General features: G+C 40.4%; 1 protein-coding gene across 1 annotated transcript in view; it reads left to right on the top strand.

The window, feature by feature from the left end:
* Positions 1-23,551, top strand: part of ACADL (acyl-CoA dehydrogenase long chain) — a 33,998-nt gene extending 10,447 nt beyond the window's left edge. Inside the window, exons 3-11 of the mRNA XM_045032717.1 lie at positions 2,327-2,464; positions 2,909-3,073; positions 4,093-4,159; positions 7,794-7,958; positions 8,270-8,371; positions 10,780-10,893; positions 13,376-13,503; positions 18,559-18,645; positions 21,957-23,551. Of these exons, the coding sequence (XP_044888652.1) occupies positions 2,327-2,464; positions 2,909-3,073; positions 4,093-4,159; positions 7,794-7,958; positions 8,270-8,371; positions 10,780-10,893; positions 13,376-13,503; positions 18,559-18,645; positions 21,957-22,050 (1,060 nt within the window). The 3' untranslated portion in view covers positions 22,051-23,551. The remainder of the gene's footprint in view (positions 1-2,326; positions 2,465-2,908; positions 3,074-4,092; positions 4,160-7,793; positions 7,959-8,269; positions 8,372-10,779; positions 10,894-13,375; positions 13,504-18,558; positions 18,646-21,956) is intronic.
* Positions 23,552-23,769: the final 218 nt, after the last annotated feature.

The raw sequence follows: 23,769 nt of genomic DNA, 5'->3' as shown, positions 1-23,769 counted from the left end.
GAGTCCCTGCTATGGCGTCTGTCTGGAGATTTTTTAAAAATGATTTTGAATTTCGTCCTCTGTAACGGAGCGCTGATAGAACAGATTTGCCTGCCCTTACAGCAATCACATCCGCATGGTCCATGCTGGAGCTCTTTCTTTATTTTGATTTTTAACTGCATCGCCACACGTGCTGATCGGAGCTCCACGCTGGGCAAACAGGAAATATTCAAAAGTTCGCGGGGCTTTTCCTGTCTACCTGGCCACTGCATCTGAGTTCACATTGCTGTCCAGAGCGGTCAGTGGTGCACTGTGGGATACCACCCGGAGGCCAATACCGTTGATCTGCGGCCACACTAACCCTAATCCGATATGGTAATTCCGATACTAGCGCTACTCCTCTCGTTAGGGAGGAGTACAGAAATCGATTTAAAGAGCTCTTTATATCGATATAAAGGGCCTCTCCGTGTGGACGGGTGTGGCGTTAAATCGGTTTTACGCTCCTAAAACCGGTTTAAATGCTTAGTGTAGACCAGGCCTAAGTGATTTAGGACTATTGGCTTTCAAAGGCTGTGTCTTCACTGGGGAAAAAAGTGCATTCTTAATTCAGGCTAGCTAATGCATGGTAAAATCCTAGGGAAGACAAGTCTTTAGCTTGTGTAAAATTTATCTACTGCCTTGTCTTCCCTAGGATTTTACCTCAGGTTATTAACATCCTCCTCCTCCTCATCTTCCCCCCCCCCCCCCGGAATATAAGGCCAATTGGACTTGTGCACCTGCAGCATTTAGACGCTTTTGAAAAATCTGACTGTAAAGGAACAAATGGGTTTAATGGTAACACATAGTGAGTGGCTGGGCAGACATGGAGGGGCGAGTGTGTATGTTAGCAAACACAGGCTTTGTGGAAGACATGATTTTTTTAGGGCTGATTGGGAGTATGAGAGCTCATCGCAAATGTTTCTTGGAAGGCATGGAGTTCAGAGTGAATGGAAAAACACCGGGAGTGTTTGGGAGAGAAACTTACATGAGCTATCTGAGGTGGGAGTGGGATTGAGGAGAAGTTTTAACTTCCTGGATAAAGAGCCAGTGGGACAGCCCACCTGTACGTGTCTCTCTAAGGCAGTGATCCCCAAACTTTTTACCTTGCACCCCTCCCCATAATGTGATCTGTCTCTCCTCATAGAGACGTGGTTGCGAGCCGCAGCTTGGAGTGGGGCTGCGGCCGGTCTGGGGGCCAGGGCCTGGGCTGGGGGACCGAGGCTGGGGTCTGGAGTGGAGTCGTGGTTGGGGTCCGTGGCCGGGAGCCATAGCCGCGGCTGGGCACTGGGCAGCAGCTGGGAGCTAGGGGTCAGGGCCAGGAGTGGGGCTGGGGCAGTGTGGGGCTGGGTGGCACTCCCCTCGCCCCCTGTGGGGCCTGGCTCTACCCTGCCACACACCCCTGAATGTTCCTCCATTCGTCATGGTTTGGAGATCTCTGCTCTAAGGACTCATGTATTCGCTCTCAATGAAGATGGGTTCATCCTTCAAATATAAGCTAATAATCCAAGGAAAAGTATCTTCCAAAGAAGTAGGAAGGTGTGGATCTCATTAAGTCTTCTAGCACATGCAATGTTTTATAGTGTAATATATTTTGCTATTGCAAAACTCTGTTTCTTTGATACAATTTCTAGTACTTTCTTAAATTGCTTGCTCAGTGAAGTGTCTGTTGCTTATACTTTACATCCATTTCAGTTGCAGCTGATAAAAGGCCTCCAAACTAGTCTGTGTGACTGAAAAGATGAGCCTTGCACTGCATCCTGAAGGCCATCCAACTCTGGCTCTAGCAGACAGCCTGAGGGAGAAAGTTCCACAGATAGGGAACTTCTGCCATGAGTCTCTAATTCTCCTTCCGAGTTAAAATCTAAGGACTATCACCAGAAGCTCCTCTGCTGTCAATTTACCAAAGTACCACAAAAATCAACTCATCTTTGGTAGTATTCCAAAAGTTATTAGGTATAAAGGTTAAGGAAATTGCAGGTTATACACTGGAAGCAGAAGTTAGCTTTTTACCACCTACCATACTGCATGTAATTCAGCGGTGGCAACTTAATCATTGATGCATAGACTTGGCAACTACGGATCCTAAGTACGTTGCATAGTCCAAGAAGCCTACCTCTCCCCAGCTGGCAAAATACACATGCCTGTTTTATGTTACCTCATGTGTTCTGGTTGGTTTCTGAGACTGAAAGTCTTATTCTTAAGCACTGAAACTTGGTAGCAGATTTTATGGTATAAAGCAGCAGCTGTGGCAAATCACAAATAGGAGGAGGGGAATTCCACTAACTTCTTGTTCCTGTGTCATTTGCAGATGGGAGAAGGCTGGCCAGGTGAGCAGGGAGCTCTGGGAAAAAGCTGGACAACAGGGACTGCTCGGTGTCAATATATCGGAAAAACATGGTGGCATTGGAGGGGATCTGCTCTCTTCAGCAGTGGTCTGGGAGGAGCAGTAAGTACAAGACACTGCAGCAAGTATCAAATTGGTACTGTTAAAGGATTGTATTTGTTCATCTGATTTCCTGATTCCTATTGTAAGGAGAGTGTGTTCACAGACAGTAATAGTCTTTTCCTTTCACAGAAGTGATAATTTAGACATGCATAAGTACTCCCTACTTTTTAAAAAATAATAAATTTCATAGTATTATATTTTTAGGACGGAGGGGAAGTGTTCTCTTTAGGCTGGTGGGTGACCCAATAGTCTGGCAATGAAAGTACATTCTATAAATAAATAAGAGCATGGATGTCACAAGTTAAAATTGTGTGTGTCATTTTGGCAGCTTTTAGTGTACATTTCTTTCAGTTTTGGTTCTCTGGTTTTAACAGTGTAAAATTCAACAGATCAATCACTGTCACACTTTCGGCTAAAGTTTACTTTTACTCTTTTCTCTTCAAGGATGTATGTTAATTGTTCTGGCCCAGGATTCAGCCTTCATTCAGATATTGTCATGCCCTACATCGCAAACTATGGCTCAAAAGATCAGATTGAACGGTTTATCCCTGAAATGTCTGCAGGCAAATGTATTGGTGCTATAGCCATGACAGAACCTGGGGCTGGCAGGTGAGCCGAAAAGGACAACAGATGGGCTTTACATACATGCTGCTTTCCTAATCTCACTGTGTAAAAATTCCGAGTTTCATAGTTACATGGCCATCTTACTGATTAGGCAGTAGCCTGGAATAGGTAGAACTGCAAAAATAACCTTTAATTATAGATTGCTGTTTTACAACCTTGTCATTTCTGGATGCCTGTTCCAAACCCATGATCTTGCCATCAGCCCTAGGACAAATAGGGTTTTGTATTTGTTTTAGATTCTGCATAAACAGCCACTAGCCTACTTGTTGCATGGACATTCTTTAATGTGAAATGTAATAACTCAGTAAAGGAGGCTTGACTTAGTCCATATAATGCTGTCTGAATTTGGCAAGAGGGCCTATTTCCTTGTCCCTGAATCCTGTATAGAAGAGAGTTCTCTTTCCTGTACTCTCATTCATATAGTATAAGAGTAGACCGTAGGATTATTGGGTAGATTACTGATTCAAGATCATTCTCTTCAATCTGCTAAGCAGAGGGGAGCACAATAGGGAGCTGCACCTTCTATGCTGTGTCCCCACTGTTCCTAGGAAAAGCCTCTCTGCTTGAGAACCATAAGCTAACTGTATGTGGAGGGTGCCAGGCTGAGTGGCTATCATCTGCCTTCTGGGGCAGCCCTAAATTGATGGCCCATGTCGACATAAGATGCTGCTGAGCTAATAGATATTATTTGTGCACATCGGGTGTGAGCAGGTATGTCACTTTGAAAGTGAAGTAGAACCATGTGCTGTACTGAAGATGCAGAGGTTCATCATTCATATACATAACACACTTGTGGTTTCCATAATATTCTCTAGCCCCTTTTTAATACATCCCTGAATCCTATTTTAGCTTTTGACTACTGTTGTACATAGCGCTATCCACAAGGAGTTGTAGGCTCTACGCTCTTCATTATTTTATACTAGGATTATTTTTTAAATGTGAACTTCATGCCACTGCTGGATTGTTCTCTTAAATAACTTTCTTTTCTTGCCAATCAATTTTAGTGATTTGCAGGGTGTACGAACGTATGCCAAAAAGGATGGAAGTGATTGGATTCTCAATGGAAGTAAGGTATGTGAACGGATGTGCTCTGACTTATGGTGCTTGGGTACTGAATTCATCCAGTTAGGGAGAGAATTTACTTCATTCTATAGCTGCTTTCCCAGCTCTTAGTGTCTCTCCCCTTTTGTTTTTCCTTTTCTACGAGTTACATCTTATAGAAGAATTCATGTTACCCAGCCATCCAGCTTATGATGCTGACAATTTATGGGTCAATCAGCAGAGCAGACTCTTTTCTTTGCAGCTTTTATTGAAGAACAGAAAAAGCGGCCCGATCATAAGATTTTGCTCTTTTCCTTGACTGGTATAGTTAGCCTGCACAATATAGCCAAGGGCCAGACTGTTTCTCAGTTCAGTGGAGTTGGTAGCAGAATAGCCACCCTGCTATGCGTTCCCCTGTTGGTCGAGGGAAACAAACTAAAATCTTTACTCCTTTACTACTTCAACACAAAAATGGAATCTTTATCCAGTGACCGTATTGTTCGGTGTATGGGATAAATTCTATATTAGATGCCAACCACATATTGAGCTGCTATAAGGGTACCCATCTCATTTAACACCTAATGCAAAGAATTAAGAGGATTGAAGTAGGGGATTGTCATTCTAAAAACTTTTAAATGACACTGCTGCTAGTTGAAAACTTTTGAAACTTAAAAACCTCTTAGAGTTACAGCTCTGTCCTGATACTTGATTTTTTTGAGTATTGGGATGGTTGGTTTAGTACAGGGGTCGGCAACCTATGGCATGTGTGCCAAAGGTGGCACGCAAGCCAATTTTTAATGGCATGCTGCTGCCAGCCAAGGTCCTGGCTGCCAGCCCCACTCAGCCCGCTGCCAGCCTGTGTGAAAGAAACTCCAGGCCGGCAGCGGGCTGAGCGGAGCCGGCGGCCGGGACCCCAGGCCGGCAGCGGGCTGAGCGGAGCCGGCGGCCGGGACCCCAGGCCGGCAGCGGGCTGAGCGGAGCCGGCGGCCGGGACCCCAGGCCGGCAGCGGGCTGAGCGGCTCAGCCCGCTGTTGGTCTGGAGTCCCGGCTGCTGGCCTCACTCAGCCCGCTGCTCTCCAACAGGGAGTTCTTCCAGGAAGGGCAGGCAGTTGCTGGCCAGGGATTCTTCCCCACAGGGCAGCGGAAAGGCACCTCGGTGATCTTGGATGTGAGTTACGAAGCCCCTGCCCACGGGGCTCGGGGAGTACTGGGGGGACTGGGCTCTGGGAAGCAGCTGCATTAGGGCTCCCAGATGCTGCATGAGCGGCTTGTGCCACTTTCTCCTGGCTCCTGGACTTTAAAGGGGGAGCCTGGACTGGTGCAAGGCGCCGCGAGTTGCAACTGGCCCCCCTCTTTGCATGGCCCCGCTTCCGCCTCATGCTCCCACTCTTCTCTCTCCCCTTCTCTGGCACTGCATCGGCCCAGGAGGGGGCCGTGCCCCTGGCACCCCTGAGCCGGCTGGGCAGCGGTGGGGCTGGAGGGGTTTTGCAGCCTCTGGAAAGAGCAGATGGAGACAAAGAGGCTCTTGCTGTGTCTGTGCATCCTAACACTTCCTAACAGTGGCACTTCAGCTTGGGCGAGAGTGGTCCCCTGTCTGGGCAGCTTTCAGCCCCCAGGAGAGTTCAGGTTTAAAATGCGCAAACTGTGGAGTGATCTGAGTAGGTCTTGCATGGCAGGGGATCTCCATCTCAGAGGGGAAGGCAGTGGTCCCTAGAAGCAGCCATATGAGTTTTTGGGCAGCAGGGACCTGGGCCTGAAGGGCTGCTTCTGAGAGCTCCAGTTCCTGCTGTGTCAGTTTCATGTCGGGAGTTGCAGCTGAGCTGCCTCTCTGAGCCATTGGCATCACCGAAAGGGAGAAGCTGAAACTCCCCTGGGCACTGTGCCAATAAGAGTATTCGGTGCACAGGTTCATTTGAAAGAACCTCCTAATACTCTATGTGGTAGCAGTGTTGTGTCTTCCTTCTCCTCCCCCCCGCCCCCCATTGCTGGTACAGGCACTTCTTTTCCTCTTAAATGCACATGCTACTGTCTTCTGAACTTGAAAAGTATCTGGGGTGTTTGTGTGGATCAGTTTTGCAGGGAGAGATGGGAGCCAGAAAGGGCGAAATCTATAAGGACGGTCCATTTAGATCAGCAATAGGCAACCTATGGCACGCGTGCCAAAGGCAGCACGCGAGCTGATTTTCAGTGGCACTTGCACTACCTGGGTCCTGGCCACCGGTCTTGGGGGCTCTGCATTTTAATTTAATTTTAAATGAGGCTTCTTAAACACTTTAAAAACCTTATTTACTTTACATACGACAATAGTTTAGTTATATATTATAGGCTTATAGAAAGAGACCTTCTAAAAATGTTAACATTTATTACTGGCGCGCAAAACCTTAAACTAGAGTGAATAAATGAAGACTCGGCACACCACTTCTGAAAGGTTGCTGACCCCTGGTTTAGTAAAACTTTGTTTTAAAAACGATGAATCATATGTGACCACATGGTCTAATGGTTAAAAAGAGAGACCAAGAGACTTCAATTCTATTCCTACCTCTTCCACTAACTCTCTTTTTTACTTTGAGAAAATTTCTATACCATCTTGGACCTCAGTTTCCCTATTTGTAAAGTGATGGTGATGATTCTTGCCTGTCTGTGTAAAAATGCTTTGAAATCTTTGGATGAAAACACAAAGTAGTAATGGTATTTTGATTTCAAAGATTCTTCCTGCTGTGAATTGCCTATTACTTTTAGGCATATTTATGGGCTAAATCTATATGTGTTTGCAGAGCCTAGCACAGTGGGGCCTTGTCCAGATTGTGGCTTTTGGTCACTGCAGTAATAAAATAATAAAACCGTAAGTGTTTGTTTGTATTTGTCCATAAGAATGTAAAAGATACTGTTTAGATAGATAAACTTAATAGTTGCATGCCTGAACCTAGGCAAGACAAGGCAGTTCAGTTATTTTTTTGGTTGGCATGATTGGGAATCTGAATCTAATTTTTGTACTTGGCATGTCAATGTCTGTATTCTGCCTGTTGTGTGACATCAGAATTTGACTTAAAACATACGATACAGCGAAGGCAACTGTAGGTTTCCACCCACTGTAGCATGCATCAGTGTTTCATACAATATTAAATATGAGTAGACAGCATATTGTACAGAATTATAGAGATTTGCTATAGTAATGGAGAACCTCCCAATGATTTTCCATTTTATACCTTGCCATTTTAACTTTTGGAAGAGGTCATCTGCATGTTAGTTGACATTCTTGTTCGTAAAAGGAATCTTCATAATAGAGATGAGACTGAATTAAAAATCTGAATTTAAACTTTAGGAATATTCAAAATAAACAGATACAAATTTGGTTCCTTTTGTTTTTTTTAATCTGTCCCCTGTCTTTATAATGGGTTAGAGTCGACCAGACTTTGGGATATTAGTTTGCAATCCAGATCCAAATTATGCCGCTTGAACTCATCTCTCCTTTATAGACTGTTCTGGAGCACTTTGGTTTTTTATGCATCTGGACTTTTTAAACCTTTTGGACACTTACAGCTTTCATCTTTTATATACTGTTTACTTGTAGAAGTGTGTGAAAGTTCGTGCACTACTACTTTATAATCTTCATAGCTACCTGCCAGCTAACAGGCAGCATTATTCCATCTTGGTTTTCTTGCAGGTATTCATCACTAATGGCTGGATGAGTGATTTAGTGATTGTGGTTGCCGTTACAAACCGTGAGGCCCGCTCCCCTGCTCATGGGATCAGCCTTTTTCTGGTGGAGAATGGAATGAAAGGATTCATCAAAGGACGCAAGCTGGAAAAAATAGGCCTGAAAGCACAGGTAAGTCATACGAGCCTTACCATGTGATGGACTTTGAGGCAGTGTAAAAGGACTTGTTATTCTCTGGGGTACTTCCAGTAAAGATCAAATGTACCTGTAGTGATACCTCAGTTCACAGTTTTAACTGCAAGAGCAGGATATTCTAAATTAGACTGCAAGGGTGGGTTGCAGTTGAGTGAACTTTATATTGAAAGCAAACCGCCTCCAGTGAATATATGTAATTTGGGCTGTAGAAGTTAGGAACTGGATAAGAGGAAAATCTTTGGAAGAGAGAGTTTGACATTAGATATTTTATTTAAAACCATTTTTAGGACACAGCAGAGCTGTTTTTTGAAGATGTACGTTTGCCAGCCAGTGCCTTGCTTGGACAAGAGAACAAAGGGTTCTACTATTTGATGGCAGAGCTCCCTCAGGTAAGACTGACACAAACCCACACTGTGTACAGGAAAAGCACAAAGACTTTATTTTGGTCTTTGCTTGGAACCGCCACCTGCAGTTTATGGATTATGGTGAAACACCTCAGTTTCAGAGGTAGGATGCCTACAACCACAGTTTGCTGATACTTTTTGTTTTTTAGTGGTAGGAATTCTGCACTGCAAATCAAAGTGAAGCATCTTGGAATATCAGTGAAATAGCTTGCAATCTAATAGTTTCTATTCAAATAATTTTATTATGATACCTTGTTAGGGTACTATTTTAGTAAGGGACGGTATAATAATTGCTACAGAAAGGATATTATGTGTATCAAGATTTCATACCCGATTTCAAGACCAGATCTCTCAGTCAATAGTCAGTCTTGTGAAGAACACAAGATTAGAACAGAATTTAAAAATCAAATGCTACAAACAACTGTGGTATTATCTTAACACTTGTACACTTAGCTCAGTTTTAAATATGCTCTTTTTGCCCTCAATAAGCCTCTTCGTGCAGAGTTGACTTTTCTTTGCACTAAAGGCTAATGCAAAATGCACACCTGCAACTCTTCTACCAGTGGAAATATGTTCTAGATCAGGGGTTCTCAAACCAGGGTCAGGACCCCTCAGGGGGTCGTGAGGTTATTACATGGCGGGTCTCGAGCTGTCAGCCTCTACCCCAAACCCCGCTTTGCCTCCAGCTTTTATAATGGTGTTAAATATATTAAAAAGTTTTTTTAATTTATAAGAGGGGTCGCACTCAGAGGCTTGCTATGTGAAAGGGGTCACCAGTACAAAAGTTTGAGAACCACTGTTATAAACTACTTTCTCAATCTATTTAATAAAAAACTGAAAGGTGGAAGCATTTTGTAGAGCCTAAAGTGGCTTGTCTTATTAGTAGAACTGAACATAGTTGACCAATTAATGCAGGTTTGGAAAAGCAGATGGGAAACTCAGATGCCAAAACCATGACTTTGCTTTGTCATAAAGCATAAACTATGATTTTGTAGTTGCATCATCTAATAAAAATGTTTACTTGATTTTACACTATATGTTAAATATGAGACCTACTGTTTCACTGTGCAAATTCCATACATTTAGTTCTTTCAAAGAAAATATTTCAGTGGTTTGAAAAAACACACAGCAAGAAGTGCTCATGAGCACCCCTACAATAGTGAACCAGATTATTTACATGGTTAAGCAAAAAACAATTCTGCAGGAAATGGATCTTAGTTTAAATCTTTTCATAGTTTATGAGACTGGGGAGAAAATTATAAACTTTTAAATGTATTTAGACCAGTGGTTCTCAAATTTTATTTTTTTTTGCGGACCACTTGAAAATTGATGAGGGTCTCGGGGGACCACTTAATGATCTTTCCAAATGTTTTTTGTACTGTTAGCTAACTATTGTAAAGCGCTTTGGATAAAAGCGCTATATGAAAAAAAACCTTAATTAACATTTTTTTGTTCTACAAATAAAAGCACACAACTCATATTTTAATATCAGTAGTCTTACCTTTCAAATGCGATGGATGTGACCTCTCACCCCTGTCACGGCAGCCCCCAAGCTGGGGCTGGGAAGGAGGTGGGTCTCTCCTCTACCACAGAGCTGAGGCTGGGGAAGGAGGACTGTCTCTCCCCAGCAGCCGTAGCCCCGGAGCTGGGGAAAGTCACCTCTTCTTCTCTGGTTGCCCCAGCCCTGCATGTCCCAAATTCCCTCACCCCCTCTTCTCACCCCACTGCCCCCGCACACCTACCCCGTATTCCCCCCATAAGGTCACCACCTCACCTTGCATGTGCATCTTCTCCAGGGTCCAGACACCTAATTAGTGGAGCCATGCCTGCGCGGCTCCATTAATTAGATGGGTGGTCCTTCATTCTCTTGTGTGTGGCTGCCCAGGCAGGCACCTTAGAGGGAACTATCTGTGGACCACCTGAATGGAGCTCGTGGACCACTGGTGGTCCACGCACCACAGTTTGAGAACCTCTGATTTAGACAGTGTCCTTCGAAAACTTGTTTACATTACTGTTTTATTTGAACTGAAAGATTAAAACCAAATTACTGAAAAATCTGAGCCAAATTGTTTCCATTAAGTCAATAGGAGTATTACATTTCACTTTTTTAGATTTTTTTTTTCTGTAGTCCTGTTTATGCAATTTTGCAATGTCACTAAGAACTTTTAAAATTGGGTCCAACCAAGACAATTGTGTTCATTAGAGTGACAATATTTTCAATTATGCAATATGTCTAGTTAAAAATTTAATGGAACAGAACAAAACTAACACTAACAGACATAACTAAACTTTTGTTTCCCAACTTATGTTTGTATCTATGTTTGTGTAGAGAAATTTGAGATTAGTTGCATTGGATAAGAACCCTCAGATTCTTTATCACTTCTTTCTCCAAGGAAAGACTGTTGATTGGTGATATGGCACTTGCCAGCTGTGAATTCATGTTCGAAGAAACAAGGAACTATGTTAAACAAAGAAAAGCTTTTGGGAAAACAGTTGCACATTTACAGGTGAGCTTAAACCAAGAAAAAGAGACAGAAATCATTCTTTTTGTCTGTCTTTCTCAGTATAGATTCATTTAATATATGTAATTTTCATTTCACTGGAGGTGTTAGGCAAGCAAAACCACTGGACTGTTTTCAAAGGTTCTAAAGTTGGATTAGGAGCAAGTACCTGGAATGACTCTGCTTTCTCTCTCATGTTCAGTTTTAAATTAAACATGACTAAGTGCTCTTGAAATAACATTGCTGCTGCTGCTGCTTTCAGATTTGAAGTCAACAGTGCATTGCTGACCTGGTTTATGAATATATAGTGAAAATAGTTTTGTTTATAAAATTGCATTTTACTGTCTAAGGCTCTGATCCTATAGCACATAGTCATGGATGGGCCTCTGCATGTGAGCTGAGTCCTATTGACTTGGGTGGACTTCCAGGCATGGGAGTCCACCTGTGCACAATGCATTGCAGGATCAGGGCCTACCTGAGATTGATACTATGCAAGTTTTTCACAGCAGAGAATTTGTTGTCTTAATGCCTGTGAAGTGTTAAGCAAAGAATTATTTTATATAGTCTTCAGTATTATGGATATTGTAAATGATTCCTCAGCTGCGAGGCAACTAAATGCACAAGTGACTCCACATAAGAAGTTATACATGGTCCACAGTGCATATTATTCTTGCTGCCATTAATGAGAGTTAGGTGTGAGTTCTGAGACTATCACTAGTTAATCAGGGTAACTTTTGTTAACCATAGTCTAGTAAATACGGACGCTGGGATTCTACATGCTAATGTAGCAATTTTCAGAAGGTACTGCTTATTTTTTCTTAATACAGGAGTGATCTTAAGAGTTTCAGTGTAAAACCCTAGGTAGGGGGTTATTCTGAAAACAATGTTAAACGTTTTAATGAGAGCATTGGTCAAGTTCCAGTGTTCGTGATGCATAGAAACTGAATGAATTATATAGGTTGGAGACTGGTAGCTTTTTTGTTAATTGAAATGTGCCATTGAGATCTAACTAAAAACATCAAGATTCCCAGTTTTGAGTCCTGATCCTTTTCCTGTTATGTCAAAGGCAGATCTACCATTGATTTCAGCAGGAGCAGGATTGGGCCCTTAGAAGTAAGACGTCTTTAAGTATCAATTCATAAAATTTCCAGGTGTGATTTAATTTCTGTACTTAGCACTATGGAAATACCTCTTTTAAAAAACTAGTTTTAGTGCAGAGTTAGCTTTAAGGCAAGACAACCACTCTCCAATAAACTTTTTAAAATAAAGTATTTTTATCAAAACATTTTGCACTCTGTGCTTTTCTGTGTTTCCTTTCATGACTGATTGCTAAAATGTGTGTGGAATCAAAAGCTGACTGCTTTCTAATTCGCCTGATGTCTTGCCTAATTCATTTATTACAGGGTTTGAAATCAGTCTTTTATTTATTTCTGTAGCTTGGATAAAGGAAATGATGAAGCCCACTGATACAGGAGTTTAAGAACTTGAGAAAAGACTTGTTGACTTGTTTTTTTCATTCCCCTGGCCAGTGTAAGGACTACTACCACATAGTTGAGTTCTTGCCCAGTCTAGCTTTACGTAATGCTTCAAGTGGGTTTCTTCTTTTTCCACAGTATAACAGATCTCAATGTTAGGAAACTTTCCGTGACAGCCAATCTAAACTTTCCTTAGTTCATTTGAATCCAATTATTCCTACTCGTATCTCTTTGAACCTCTCATCTCCCAATGTGGTCTTGAATTTTAATTATTCTTTAATAAAAGATATTTGATAAATAAACATTTTTTTGATTGTGACATTATACCTTTAAAATAAATTTTGCATTTAAGAAAATAGAGTTAGTACTTTATGGAACTGCTAATAAACTGGGGATATTACTGTATGCAGTATAGTTGTACTTGTCAATCCCAGGATATTAGAGAGACAAGGTGGGTGAGGAAGTTGGTCTAATAGAAGATATTACCCTCACCCACCTTGTGTCTCTAGGGAAATTACTAGCTGTTAAGAATAGAAACACATTTTTACCAGAAGGGGGAGCTCAAGTTGCTAAAATATTCAGTAAAGGGCCAGTAGGTTGTCCTATCTAGGAATTTATGAACTCAGACTTCTGTTATCTATTTATTTTTAAATAAGAAAAACACATGACTTTGTGAGTTAAAGACCAGAATTTACAGCTTTTCTTTGATTCACAGGTGCCTTGACTCTGAGCAAATCCTATTTGATTAGACTGGCAGAAATGTGAAAAGTTAAAAGAAATGGAAATGAAACTGCTTTTTGTTTTATAGAACTCTAGCTCTTGTATTGGTGGTGGTCTTTACTGTGGTGGTGGTTCCTCCATGCACAACATTAGTTGTGTCCCCCCCCGCCCAAAAAAAAAAAAAAGCATTTCCTTGTAAAGGCCTTATTGACATATTTTCCTTTCGCTGGTTTGTTTTAAAATATTTCCTGATGTTTAAATACAAAACATTTTCCCCTCCCAACAAAAATCAGACTGTGCAGCACAAGTTAGCGGAACTGAAAACTCAGATTTGCGTGGGCCGGACATTTGTGGACAGCTGTCTCCAGCTGCATGAGGAGAAACATCTGGACTCCTCCACAGCTTCCATGGCAAAATACTGGTATGCATGTTAAAACAATTTGAAAATGTTACTTGTATGAACTTTTCTGGACTCTAACATTAGAACGTTGAAGTAACCAACCCAAATGTTGAGCCCAAAAGGTAAATTTATATATGATTAAACATTGTCTGCATCTAACATCAGAATTTATTAGCCCAAACTATAGTGATGCATGTGGCATACATAGAGACTTACACTGAATATTGGTATCAGTTAATCAAATAATTTCAAAAATAGTTACTTAGTGTTGGCTTTTAGGAAAATGGTCTCTTGAGCAATGTGATCCAAATTCAACTTAAATAGTTTCACTTGAGAATTATTTTATTGCGTTTTTGAAAAACATTTAATTATACAGCTGAAAAACTTTAAAAACCAAAGATTAATCTTACTGGGATTCCCTTGCATAATATTTATAACATATGAAATAAGTTTTGGATATATTATTTGATAAATCCTGACATAAGAGCTAGGTATTTAACCTAGCCATTTTCTGAGAACTATCTGATTTCAGGAAGAAATAATTAGCTAGCTCTTTATTGCTGTTGCTGAGATTGAGCTATTCTTCCTTTCATAGTTCCATTTTTTTAATTGGACAGAAAAAGCCCCAGGAACTTTTTTTGCAGTTATTTATTAACTTGCATTTAACCAGACAAAGTTAGACAAGTAGAAACATCTAAGGTAATACATTTGTCCTGATGCCAGATTGTTAGCTGCAAAATTGGGGAAAAAATGAAGACTAGAAAGTGACAGAACATTTGCAGAAAATGTACAAGTTTTAATCCTTTAAAAATAATTGTACATAAAATTCCATGGGAATCCAGATAGAACATTTACATTAAAAGGAAAGATTTTGATTGAGTGTTTCTTGGCAAGGATTACATTGAAATACCTGGTACAGAAGCACAGGCATTCAGCTTTGTGGAGGAGGATATAACTAATGCCAGCATAAATACGTTCATCAATTGATTTTTCCAAAGCAAGAAACTTGCAAAATTACCAAAATTCCTATACCTATAATATTTAGTGGCCTTGTCCATATAGGTAATGGAATTTCTGTAACTTTTCCACAGAGCTTGAAAGGGTTTAAAAATTGCTTGAACAGAGAAACTGCTTCTTTCTCTAGTACCAGTATACTGCACTTCATTTGACTATACAGTAATTTATTTATTTTCTTTCTTTCTTTCTTTCTTTCAATTTAACTGAAATTTACTATTTTTGAGGTAGATGCTTGGTTAAATGAGGTAAATTTTTGGAAAGCATTATACATCTTTGCTGCTGATTTCTGTTGAAAAACACATAGATTTTATTGTGATGATACAGTTACAGTATTTGAATTAATCTGAAAATCTATTTAGGCTGGCTAGTTTCATCAAGACATCATTTTAAGGTTAAATGTGGTGTAATATAATTAAAGAGAAAACTTGGCAGTGGAGCATGCTTGAGAAGAGAGAATTTTATGTACTCTTATGAAAAGGAAATTAACTTGACTAATCATTTTTTCATATTCTTTTTGCTATTGTTGAAGTTACTTGTTTGAACAGTATTCTCTTCCATGACCTAGCTGTTACCTTTAGCTTGATGCCAAAGTGCAGTCAAAATCCTGAGCGGTTTTATAAAATTTATGTTTGAGATTTTGATATAACTGCAAGCATGCAGTCTTTTAAAAGAGAAAATGCAGGAAACAAGTTATAAAGCCCATGTTGTCTAGGATAAAAAAAGTGTATCAAATTCTGCTAGGAAACTCCACAAAAATTAACATTATAGAGACAGCTAAATGTGGGGGGGAATACTTGGAGCATTTATTAGTCAGCATTTATATTAAAAAATGCAATATAGAGATTCTTAGCATTTAAAAAAAGGCATCACCAGATATTATTGGTGTACAGAGAGTATCCTAGTATGTTGCCAAAGGAAAAGGGCTGTGAACAAAAAACATTATGAAGGATTCAACAGGGGAAGAACACCCATTGTTTTAAAAAATAAATCTCTTTGATTGGCATATACAACATGAATAAGCGAAAGGTAAACAAACTTGTCTGTATTTGAAAACCCTCCTTTGTGAAAGTTCTATAAGAAAAGCCAAAGTTAAAACATTTGCCAATTACTGCTTCTTTCTGCAAAAAGAACAGGAGTACTTGTGGCACCTTAAAGACTAACAAATTTATTGAAGCATGAGCTTTCGTGAGCTACAGCTCACTTCTTCGGATGCATAGAATGGAACACACAGACAGGAGATATTTATACATACAGAGAACATGAAATGGTGGAAGTATGCATACCAACAGGAAGAGTCTAATCAATTGAGATGAGCTATCGTCAGCAGGAGGAAAAAAACTGTTTGAAGTGATAATTAAGATGGCCCATAGAAGGTGTGAGGAGAACTTAACATAGGGAAATAGATTCAATTAATGTAATGACCCAACCATTCCCAGTCTTTGTTTAGACCACAGGTAATTGTGTCTAGTTTGCATATTAATTCGAGTTCAGCAGTTTCTCTTTGGAGTCTGTTTTTGAAGTTTTTTTGTTGCAAAATTGCCACCTTCAAGTCTGTCACTGAGTGGTTAGAGAGGTTGAAGTGTTCTCCCACTGGTTTTTGAATGTTATGATTCCTGATGTCAGATTTGTGTCCATTTATTCTTTTGCGTAGAGACTGTCCAGTTTGGCCAATGTACATGGCAGAGGGGCATTGCTGGCACATGATGGCATATATCACGTTGGTAGATGTGCAGGTGTACGAGCCCCTGATGGCATGCCTGATGTGATTAGGTCCTATGATGGTGTCACTGGAATGGATATGTGGACAGAGCTGGCATCGGGCTTTGTTGCAAGGATAGGTTCCTGGGTTAGTGTTTATGTTGTATGGTGTGCGGTTGCTGGTGAGTATTTGCTTCAGGTTGGGAGGCTGTCTATAAGCGAGGACTGGCCTGTCTCCCAAGATCTGTGAGAGTGAGGGATCATCTTTAAGGATAGGTTGTAAATCCTTGATGATGCGCTGGATCATCAATCCATCGGTGATCTTCCAGAAAACACCATTCTGGCCACTATGGACGTGGAAGCCCTCTACACTAACATTCCACACAAAGATGGACTACAAGCCATCAGGAACAGTATCCCCGATAATATCACGGCTAACCTGGTGGCTGAACTTTGTGACTTTGTCCTCACCCACAACTATTTCACATTTGGGGACAATATATATCTTCAAGTCAGTGGCACTGCTATGGGTACCCGCATGGCCCCTCAGTATGCCAACATCTTTATGGCTGACTTAGAACAACGCTTCCTTAGCTCTTGTTCCCTAACGCCCCTACTCTACTTGCGCTACATTGATGACATCTTCATCATCTGGACTCATGGAAAAGAAACCCTCGAGGAATTCCACCGTGATTTTAAAAAAAACAGGAGTACTTGTGGCACCTTAAAGACTAACAAATTTATTGTAGCATAAATTTGTTAGTCTTTAAGGTGCCACAAGTACTCCTGTTTTTTTTGCGGATACAGACTAACACGGCTGCTACTCTGAATACCGTGATTTTAACAATTTCCATCCCACCATCAACCTCAGCCTAGACCAATCCACACAAGCGGTCCATTTCCTAGACACTACTGTGCTAATAAACGATGGTCACATAAATACCACCCTATACCGGAAACCCACTGACCGCTATACTTACCTACATGCCTCCAGCTTCCATCCCGGACACACCACACGATCCATTGTCTACAGCCAAGCTCTAAGATACAACCGTATTTGCTCCAATCCCTCGGACAGAGATAAACACCTACAAGATCTCTATCAAGCATTCTTAAAACTACAATACCCACCTGCTGAAGTGAAAAAACAGATTGACAGAGCCAGAAGAGTACCCAGAAGCCACCTACTACAGGACAGGCCTAAAAAAGAAAATAACAGAACGCCACTAGCCATCACCTACAGCCCCCAACTAAAACCTCTCCAGCGCATCATCAAGGATTTACAACCTATCCTTAAAGATGATCCCTCACTCTCACAGATCTTGGGAGACAGGCCAGTCCTCGCTTATAGACAGCCTCCCAACCTGAAGCAAATACTCACCAGCAACCGCACACCATACAACATAAACACTAACCCAGGAACCTATCCTTGCAACAAAGCCCGATGCCAGCTCTGTCCACATATCCATTCCAGTGACACCATCATAGGACCTAATCACATCAGGCATGCCATCAGGGGCTCGTACACCTGCACATCTACCAACGTGATATATGCCATCATGTGCCAGCAATGCCCCTCTGCCATGTACATTGGCCAAACTGGACAGTCTCTACGCAAAAGAATAAATGGACACAAATCTGACATCAGGAATCATAACATTCAAAAACCAGTGGGAGAACACTTCAACCTCTCTAACCACTCAGTGACAGACTTGAAGGTGGCAATTTTGCAACAAAAAAACTTCAAAAACAGACTCCAAAGAGAAACTGCTGAACTCGAATTAATATGCAAACTAGACACAATTACCTGTGGTCTAAACAAAGACTGGGAATGGTTGGGTCATTACATTAATTGAATCTATTTCCCTATGTTAAGTTCTCCTCACACCTTCTATGGGCCATCTTAATTATCACTTCAAACAGTTTTTTTCCTCCTGCTGACGATAGCTCATCTCAATTGATTAGACTCTTCCTGTTGGTATGCATACTTCCACCATTTCATGTTCTCTGTATGTATAAATATCTCCTGTCTGTGTGTTCCATTCTATGCATCCGAAGAAGTGAGCTGTAGCTCACGAAAGCTCATGCTTCAATAAATTTGTTAGTCTTTAAGGTGCCACAAGTACTCCTGTTCTTTTTGCGGATACAGACTAACACGGCTGCTACTCTGAAACCTGCTTCTTTCTGGTCCTCTTTATAAAAAGACCAAACTTCATCACAGTTCATCATGGTAATTCCTAACATTCTGGATATGGCTATTATATGTAAGAAAATTTGATAGTAAGTAATAAACATTTAACTTACTTTATAGATTTAGTAGCATAATGCTTCAAAACCAAACTTCTGTTCTTGCCATTTTAGGGCGTCTGATCTCCAAAACAGCGTGGCTACTCAGTGCGTACAACTCCATGGAGGATGGGGGTACATGTGGGAGTATCCAATTGCAAAGTAGGTGTAATATTTCAGTGCTGAATTTTTGAAAGATACACAGCAAAGTAAAATGCGGCATTTTCTTCATATGTATTTGTAAACTGGGAGAAACCAATCACTAATGATACAAAGCAGTTTACCAATACATGTAAAGGAAATGCCTTTGTGTAGTTGGTTTTACTATTTTCCCTGAACAATCAATTAGTTAGGCAGCTTTTCCTCTGTTTGTGTCTTTCTCACAGCAAAAAGTGGAGAGAGTAATTAAAAAGGCTCATAGCAAACCCCTCAAAAATGGCAGGACTTTAGGGCAGATAAATTGTCAGAAATTACTTCTGTTTTATTAAACTGACCTGATTTCAAGTTGTTGTCGCTTTAACATTTTACCCTGTTAATGCTGCTTTAAGGTAACTTTTTTTCTTTAAAAAAAGACAACAAGGAGACCGGTGGCATCTGAAGAAGTGAGGTTTTTTTACCCACGAAAGCTTATGCCCAAATAAATCTGTTTAGTCTTTAAGGTGCCACCGATCTCCTTGTTGTCTTTTTGTGGCTACAGACTAACATGGCTTGCCCCCGATACTTCTTTCTGTTTATTATTGTGCATAGTAGCCTGTTCACATTTTGAAATGATTGTTCCATCCTTTGTGAGTAAATAGCAACTCTAAAGTACACTGAGCTCCATTATAATATCGGCATATCTAGCAACCCCTATGCAGGTTTGTAGGGCCCCTGTTAATGTACTGGTAGTAACTATCTAAGTATGGATTTTTAAATGTTGCAGGGCTGTGGGAGTCTTGCATTTTCCTGGATACTGAATTTTAAAATTACTCTCTGGGGAGAGTTATGGTTGTGATGCTGTGTTTAGTGTTTCACGGAATGAAATTAGCAAGGATTCGTACCCATTTCCCTATGCTGCTACCCAGACTATAGTATGCTCAGGAGTACAGCTCAGTCCCCAACCCACTGGGAGGGTAGGGAAAGGGGAACTGGATGGCTTGGGGATCAAGAGCCTTTCATTGTTGATTCAGTCACCAGTTCAAATGAAGCTGAAGTTAGTAGTGATTCAAAGCTATAGCCATCAGATAGCTGTTCAGTGGCCTGTGTGAAATGAATTGATAGTTTCAGTTAATTTCCTAGTGGGCAAATGTTCACCTCTCAAAAAGAACCCACCGCACAATTAGAAACCCCGTCAGCAGGGAATGGATTCAATGAGTATGGAACCTAAATTACTACCTTGGACCTAGAGAGAGTCTCTTTCTCAGGGCACAGAGGCACACTAGTAAGTGTGGGCGAGCTTACAATTTGTATGTTGTACATGTGCTGTGTATAAATGAAGGGTTTCAGTCTCCAGCGCTGTTAATCGAGCACTAAATTAACTGAAAATGGGGAAGGGAGGAAATGGTAAAAGAATTGGGAAAGGGTGAGCAAACATCAGCAGGTATTGCTCCTAGACTATAAAAGAGATTATTTTGAATTAAAAAAGGATGGGGGGCATAGAAAATAATAAAATAGAACTTTGCAAGGCAGCCTATGGAAAAGAAACATAGCAAATAGAGGGGGGAAAATGTTTAACCACAAGTGACAAGTTTCGGACAGTTCCCCAGAGATGTACAAGGTTTCAATTGTAAGCATGTTCTTACTCTGAAAGACTTGGGATAGGCAAGCAGCAACCATACGTGGTTCTTATGAATCAAAATAAGGCGTGTTATGCAGCAGGGGATTGCAAGGTAGCAGGTGATAACATTTGTGTCAGACATATTTCTAGAATTAAAGTTGTTTTCTCCAGAGTTTCTCTGCCCCAAAGACTAACTGCAAGTAAAGTAGATTTAAGATGTCCAGCCTCAAATTGTAAATTAGTCTTTATTAAGACCACCTTCATGAAAAGTCTTTAATCATATTGCCTTCATCTTGCATGCAAAATGGAAGGTTGGCAGAGGATAGGACAGTGGTTTGATTTATTTTATTTATAGATTTCCATACTTTTTAATTTCCAGGATTTCTAATATCTGTTTGTACCAAGAATGAACATTTTAAAGAAAACTACAATATTCAGTTTGTCTTGCCCCTTAAGTAATGTCTAGATATATACAAACTTAACTCCCTCAGAGGACATTTTTTTCTGTGAAATCATTTACCACTATAAAAAGGAATGATAGGCCATTTTTAAAAGAGCAATTTGTATTGAAGTCACTTGTAATCTTTTCACAACATGAAACTTGAGCCCATTTTAACTGCCATGTTATCAAGGCATATAGGTAGGGCCCTACCAAATTCACAGCCATGAAAAACGCATCCCGGAGGGTGAAATCTGGTCTTTTGTGTGCTTTTACCCTATACTATACAGATTTCAGGGGGGAGACCAGAGTTTCTCAAATTGGGGGTCCTGACCCAAAAGGGAGTTGCAGGGGGGGGGTCACAGTTATTTTAGGGGAGTCACGGTATTGCCACCCTTACTTCTGCGCTGAGTTCAGAGATGCCAGCTGGAGAGTAGCAGCAGCTTATTGAGGGCCCAGCTCTGAAGAAAGCAGCGCTCCCAGTCAGCAGCCACCGCTCTCCAGCTGCTCAGCTCTGAAGGCAGCGCTGTCGCCAGCAGCAGCACAGAAGTAAGGGTAGAAGTACCACAGCCGCCCCCTACAATAACCTTGTGATCCCCACACAACTCCTTTTTGGGTCAAGACTCCTACAATTACAACACTGTGAAATTTCAGATTTAAATACCTGAAATCATGCAATTTACGATTTTTAAAATCCTATGACCATGACATTGATCAAAATGGACTGTGAATTTGGTAGGGCCCTACATATAGAGTATCAGCAAGTATATTCAATTATATTTTTTTTATTTATTAGTGAAAGTTTCTAGAGTTTGACTTGTTGGATTTTGAACACTTCTATTGAGTAAAATTCTAATTTCCCTATTTCAATTTAAGCTCTGCCAAACTCATACATGCTTCTGAGTCAAGTGTTTTTTCTTCACTTAAACTTAGATTATAGTCACTTCACATGTTTTCTCTTCTCTACCAGAATAATACTGACAAACTGCAACATGAGAATTAAAGCACAAGTTCTTTTATTTGGAATTTGATGAATCAAGTGATCACAACCTGAGCAACCCAGGATGATGATTGCATTATGCTTTTTGTTTTCTCATTAATAAAATATCTTGGAAGAGGGATCTGAGTTTTCACTGCAGACATATCACACTTGAAATATGCTGGATCTTTAAAAAGAGATTTTCCCATTTACTAAGAAATTGTTATTTCTTATGGTTATTTTCAAGAAGTCTCTCTTTTTCTAACGACTCACTTTGTCACTGCTTCTCACTTTTTCAGAGCTTTTGTGGATTCTCGTGTCCAGCCAATCTATGGTGGAACCAATGAAATAATGAAAGAGCTCATTGCTAGAGACATTGTGATTGACAAGTAGGCACATGTCTACGCTGAAGACTGCTTCCTGAATCCTATCACAATTAATACGGTATTAAATCAGGCACCAGAATGCAAGTACTAGTACTGTGTTGTGTTGAGGAAAAGGAACCATTGTTAAACTATTGTAGTTACAAATGTCCCATGTTGTTACTGTAGTTTATCTGTGGACTCTAATATTTAATTAATATTAACTTGTAACACTCTCTTTCCTGGTGGAAAACACTAGGACTAATTCTTTGATTACAAAAAATCTGAGGCAAGAAGATCATATGTATTGGTAGTGAAAAGTATGGTCACTTTGGAATGTTACAATTAACTTGAAATCTTTGAAACATAATGTCATTATATTAAATCCAGTCTTAACTGTTCAGAATTAAACACAATCAGATTGTCAAAGAAACCACTTTCTTCTTAGAAAATAAATAACAGCTGAGGTGTTTAAAAAAACAAAACACCAAAACCACAACTTTGGAACTACAGTGTTAAATGTAACTATAGAACTTGGACCTATCACTGACTCACTGCCACCCCTTTTTTAATAATATATCTGTTTGAGAATGTAATAGATTTTCCTCCTATAATCATCTGGCTTTTTGCATTGCATTCATCTATGATGATGAGAACAAATGAGTGAGTGACTTACATTTTTGAGCTTTATAATGAATTACAAAAATATAATAAGCTTTACAATGAAACTCAATGTGCCTTATTTCAATATGTACTTATTTTGTATAAATAAGCTTAATAAAAATTTAAAATGCAAAATATCAATTTTCTGCATTACTTGAAAAATCAAAGTCAAATACTATAAAATAACTATGGAAGTGCCCTAGCGCCATTTTAATATGGTTTGTCAGAAAGGGCACACTTTAGTTCAGTGTAGCACATCCTCTGATTGTTGTTAATCTGTGTGAATGCCTCTGTAAAAGGCCTATTGGCCAATTCTCAGTAGGTCTGCAGTCATCAGTTAGAGGTTTAGGTATCTGAGTAGAGTGTGCTGCTAATACAGGCCTTTATAGCTTTTAAATATTTGCTTTGAATTAGCCTAATTACTCAACTATAGAATTGTGTTTTTTGCTAAGTTAAATGTGTAATTAGTGATTTGACTACTATGCACTTTACAGATCTGTTATCTTTTAGAAATAAGCTGTGGTAGCATTATGGTTTCTGTAATATGGTTTAAAGGGACAGAGCTTATCACTTGTGGCATACTGGCATTTTTAGCAACAGAAGCCAGGAACTGAATGGAAACTGATCAACCTATTTACTTTAGAGGTGAACTTGTCATATTAGGATTGAAAAACAGTGGGGCAGTAAGAAAAGCTTATGGCTGCTTCTGTTCGTGCTAAAATTAGTGTTTGGATTAACAGATTTCTGTTTCTAGGGCTGTCAGTCACAACCATTACATTAATTAAATTCTACAAGTGCTAAATTCATTCAGAAATAAAGGTGATGGACCAAAAACTTGTCAAATGAATAAACATGTACCTTTTTATTTCCATCTTGGTCACAGTGTGTATGTCCTTGCAATGCAGATCCAGGGCCGCCCAGAGAATTCCGGGGGCCCGGGGTCTTCGGCGGCGGGGGGCCCTTCCGTTCCTGGACCCGCCGCCGAAGTGCCCCGAAGACCCGTGGCGGGGGCCCCCCCGCCGCCGAATTACCGCCGAAGCGGGACCCGGCGCCGAAGCGCAGCCCGGTCTGCGGCAGTAATTCGGCA

Source organism: Mauremys mutica, chromosome 10 (assembly GCF_020497125.1).
Source record: "Mauremys mutica isolate MM-2020 ecotype Southern chromosome 10, ASM2049712v1, whole genome shotgun sequence".
In the NCBI taxonomy this organism is placed as follows: domain Eukaryota; kingdom Metazoa; phylum Chordata; order Testudines; family Geoemydidae; genus Mauremys; species Mauremys mutica.
Note: the sequence above shows the minus strand (reverse complement) of the source record. Positions and strands in the feature narration are given on the sequence as shown.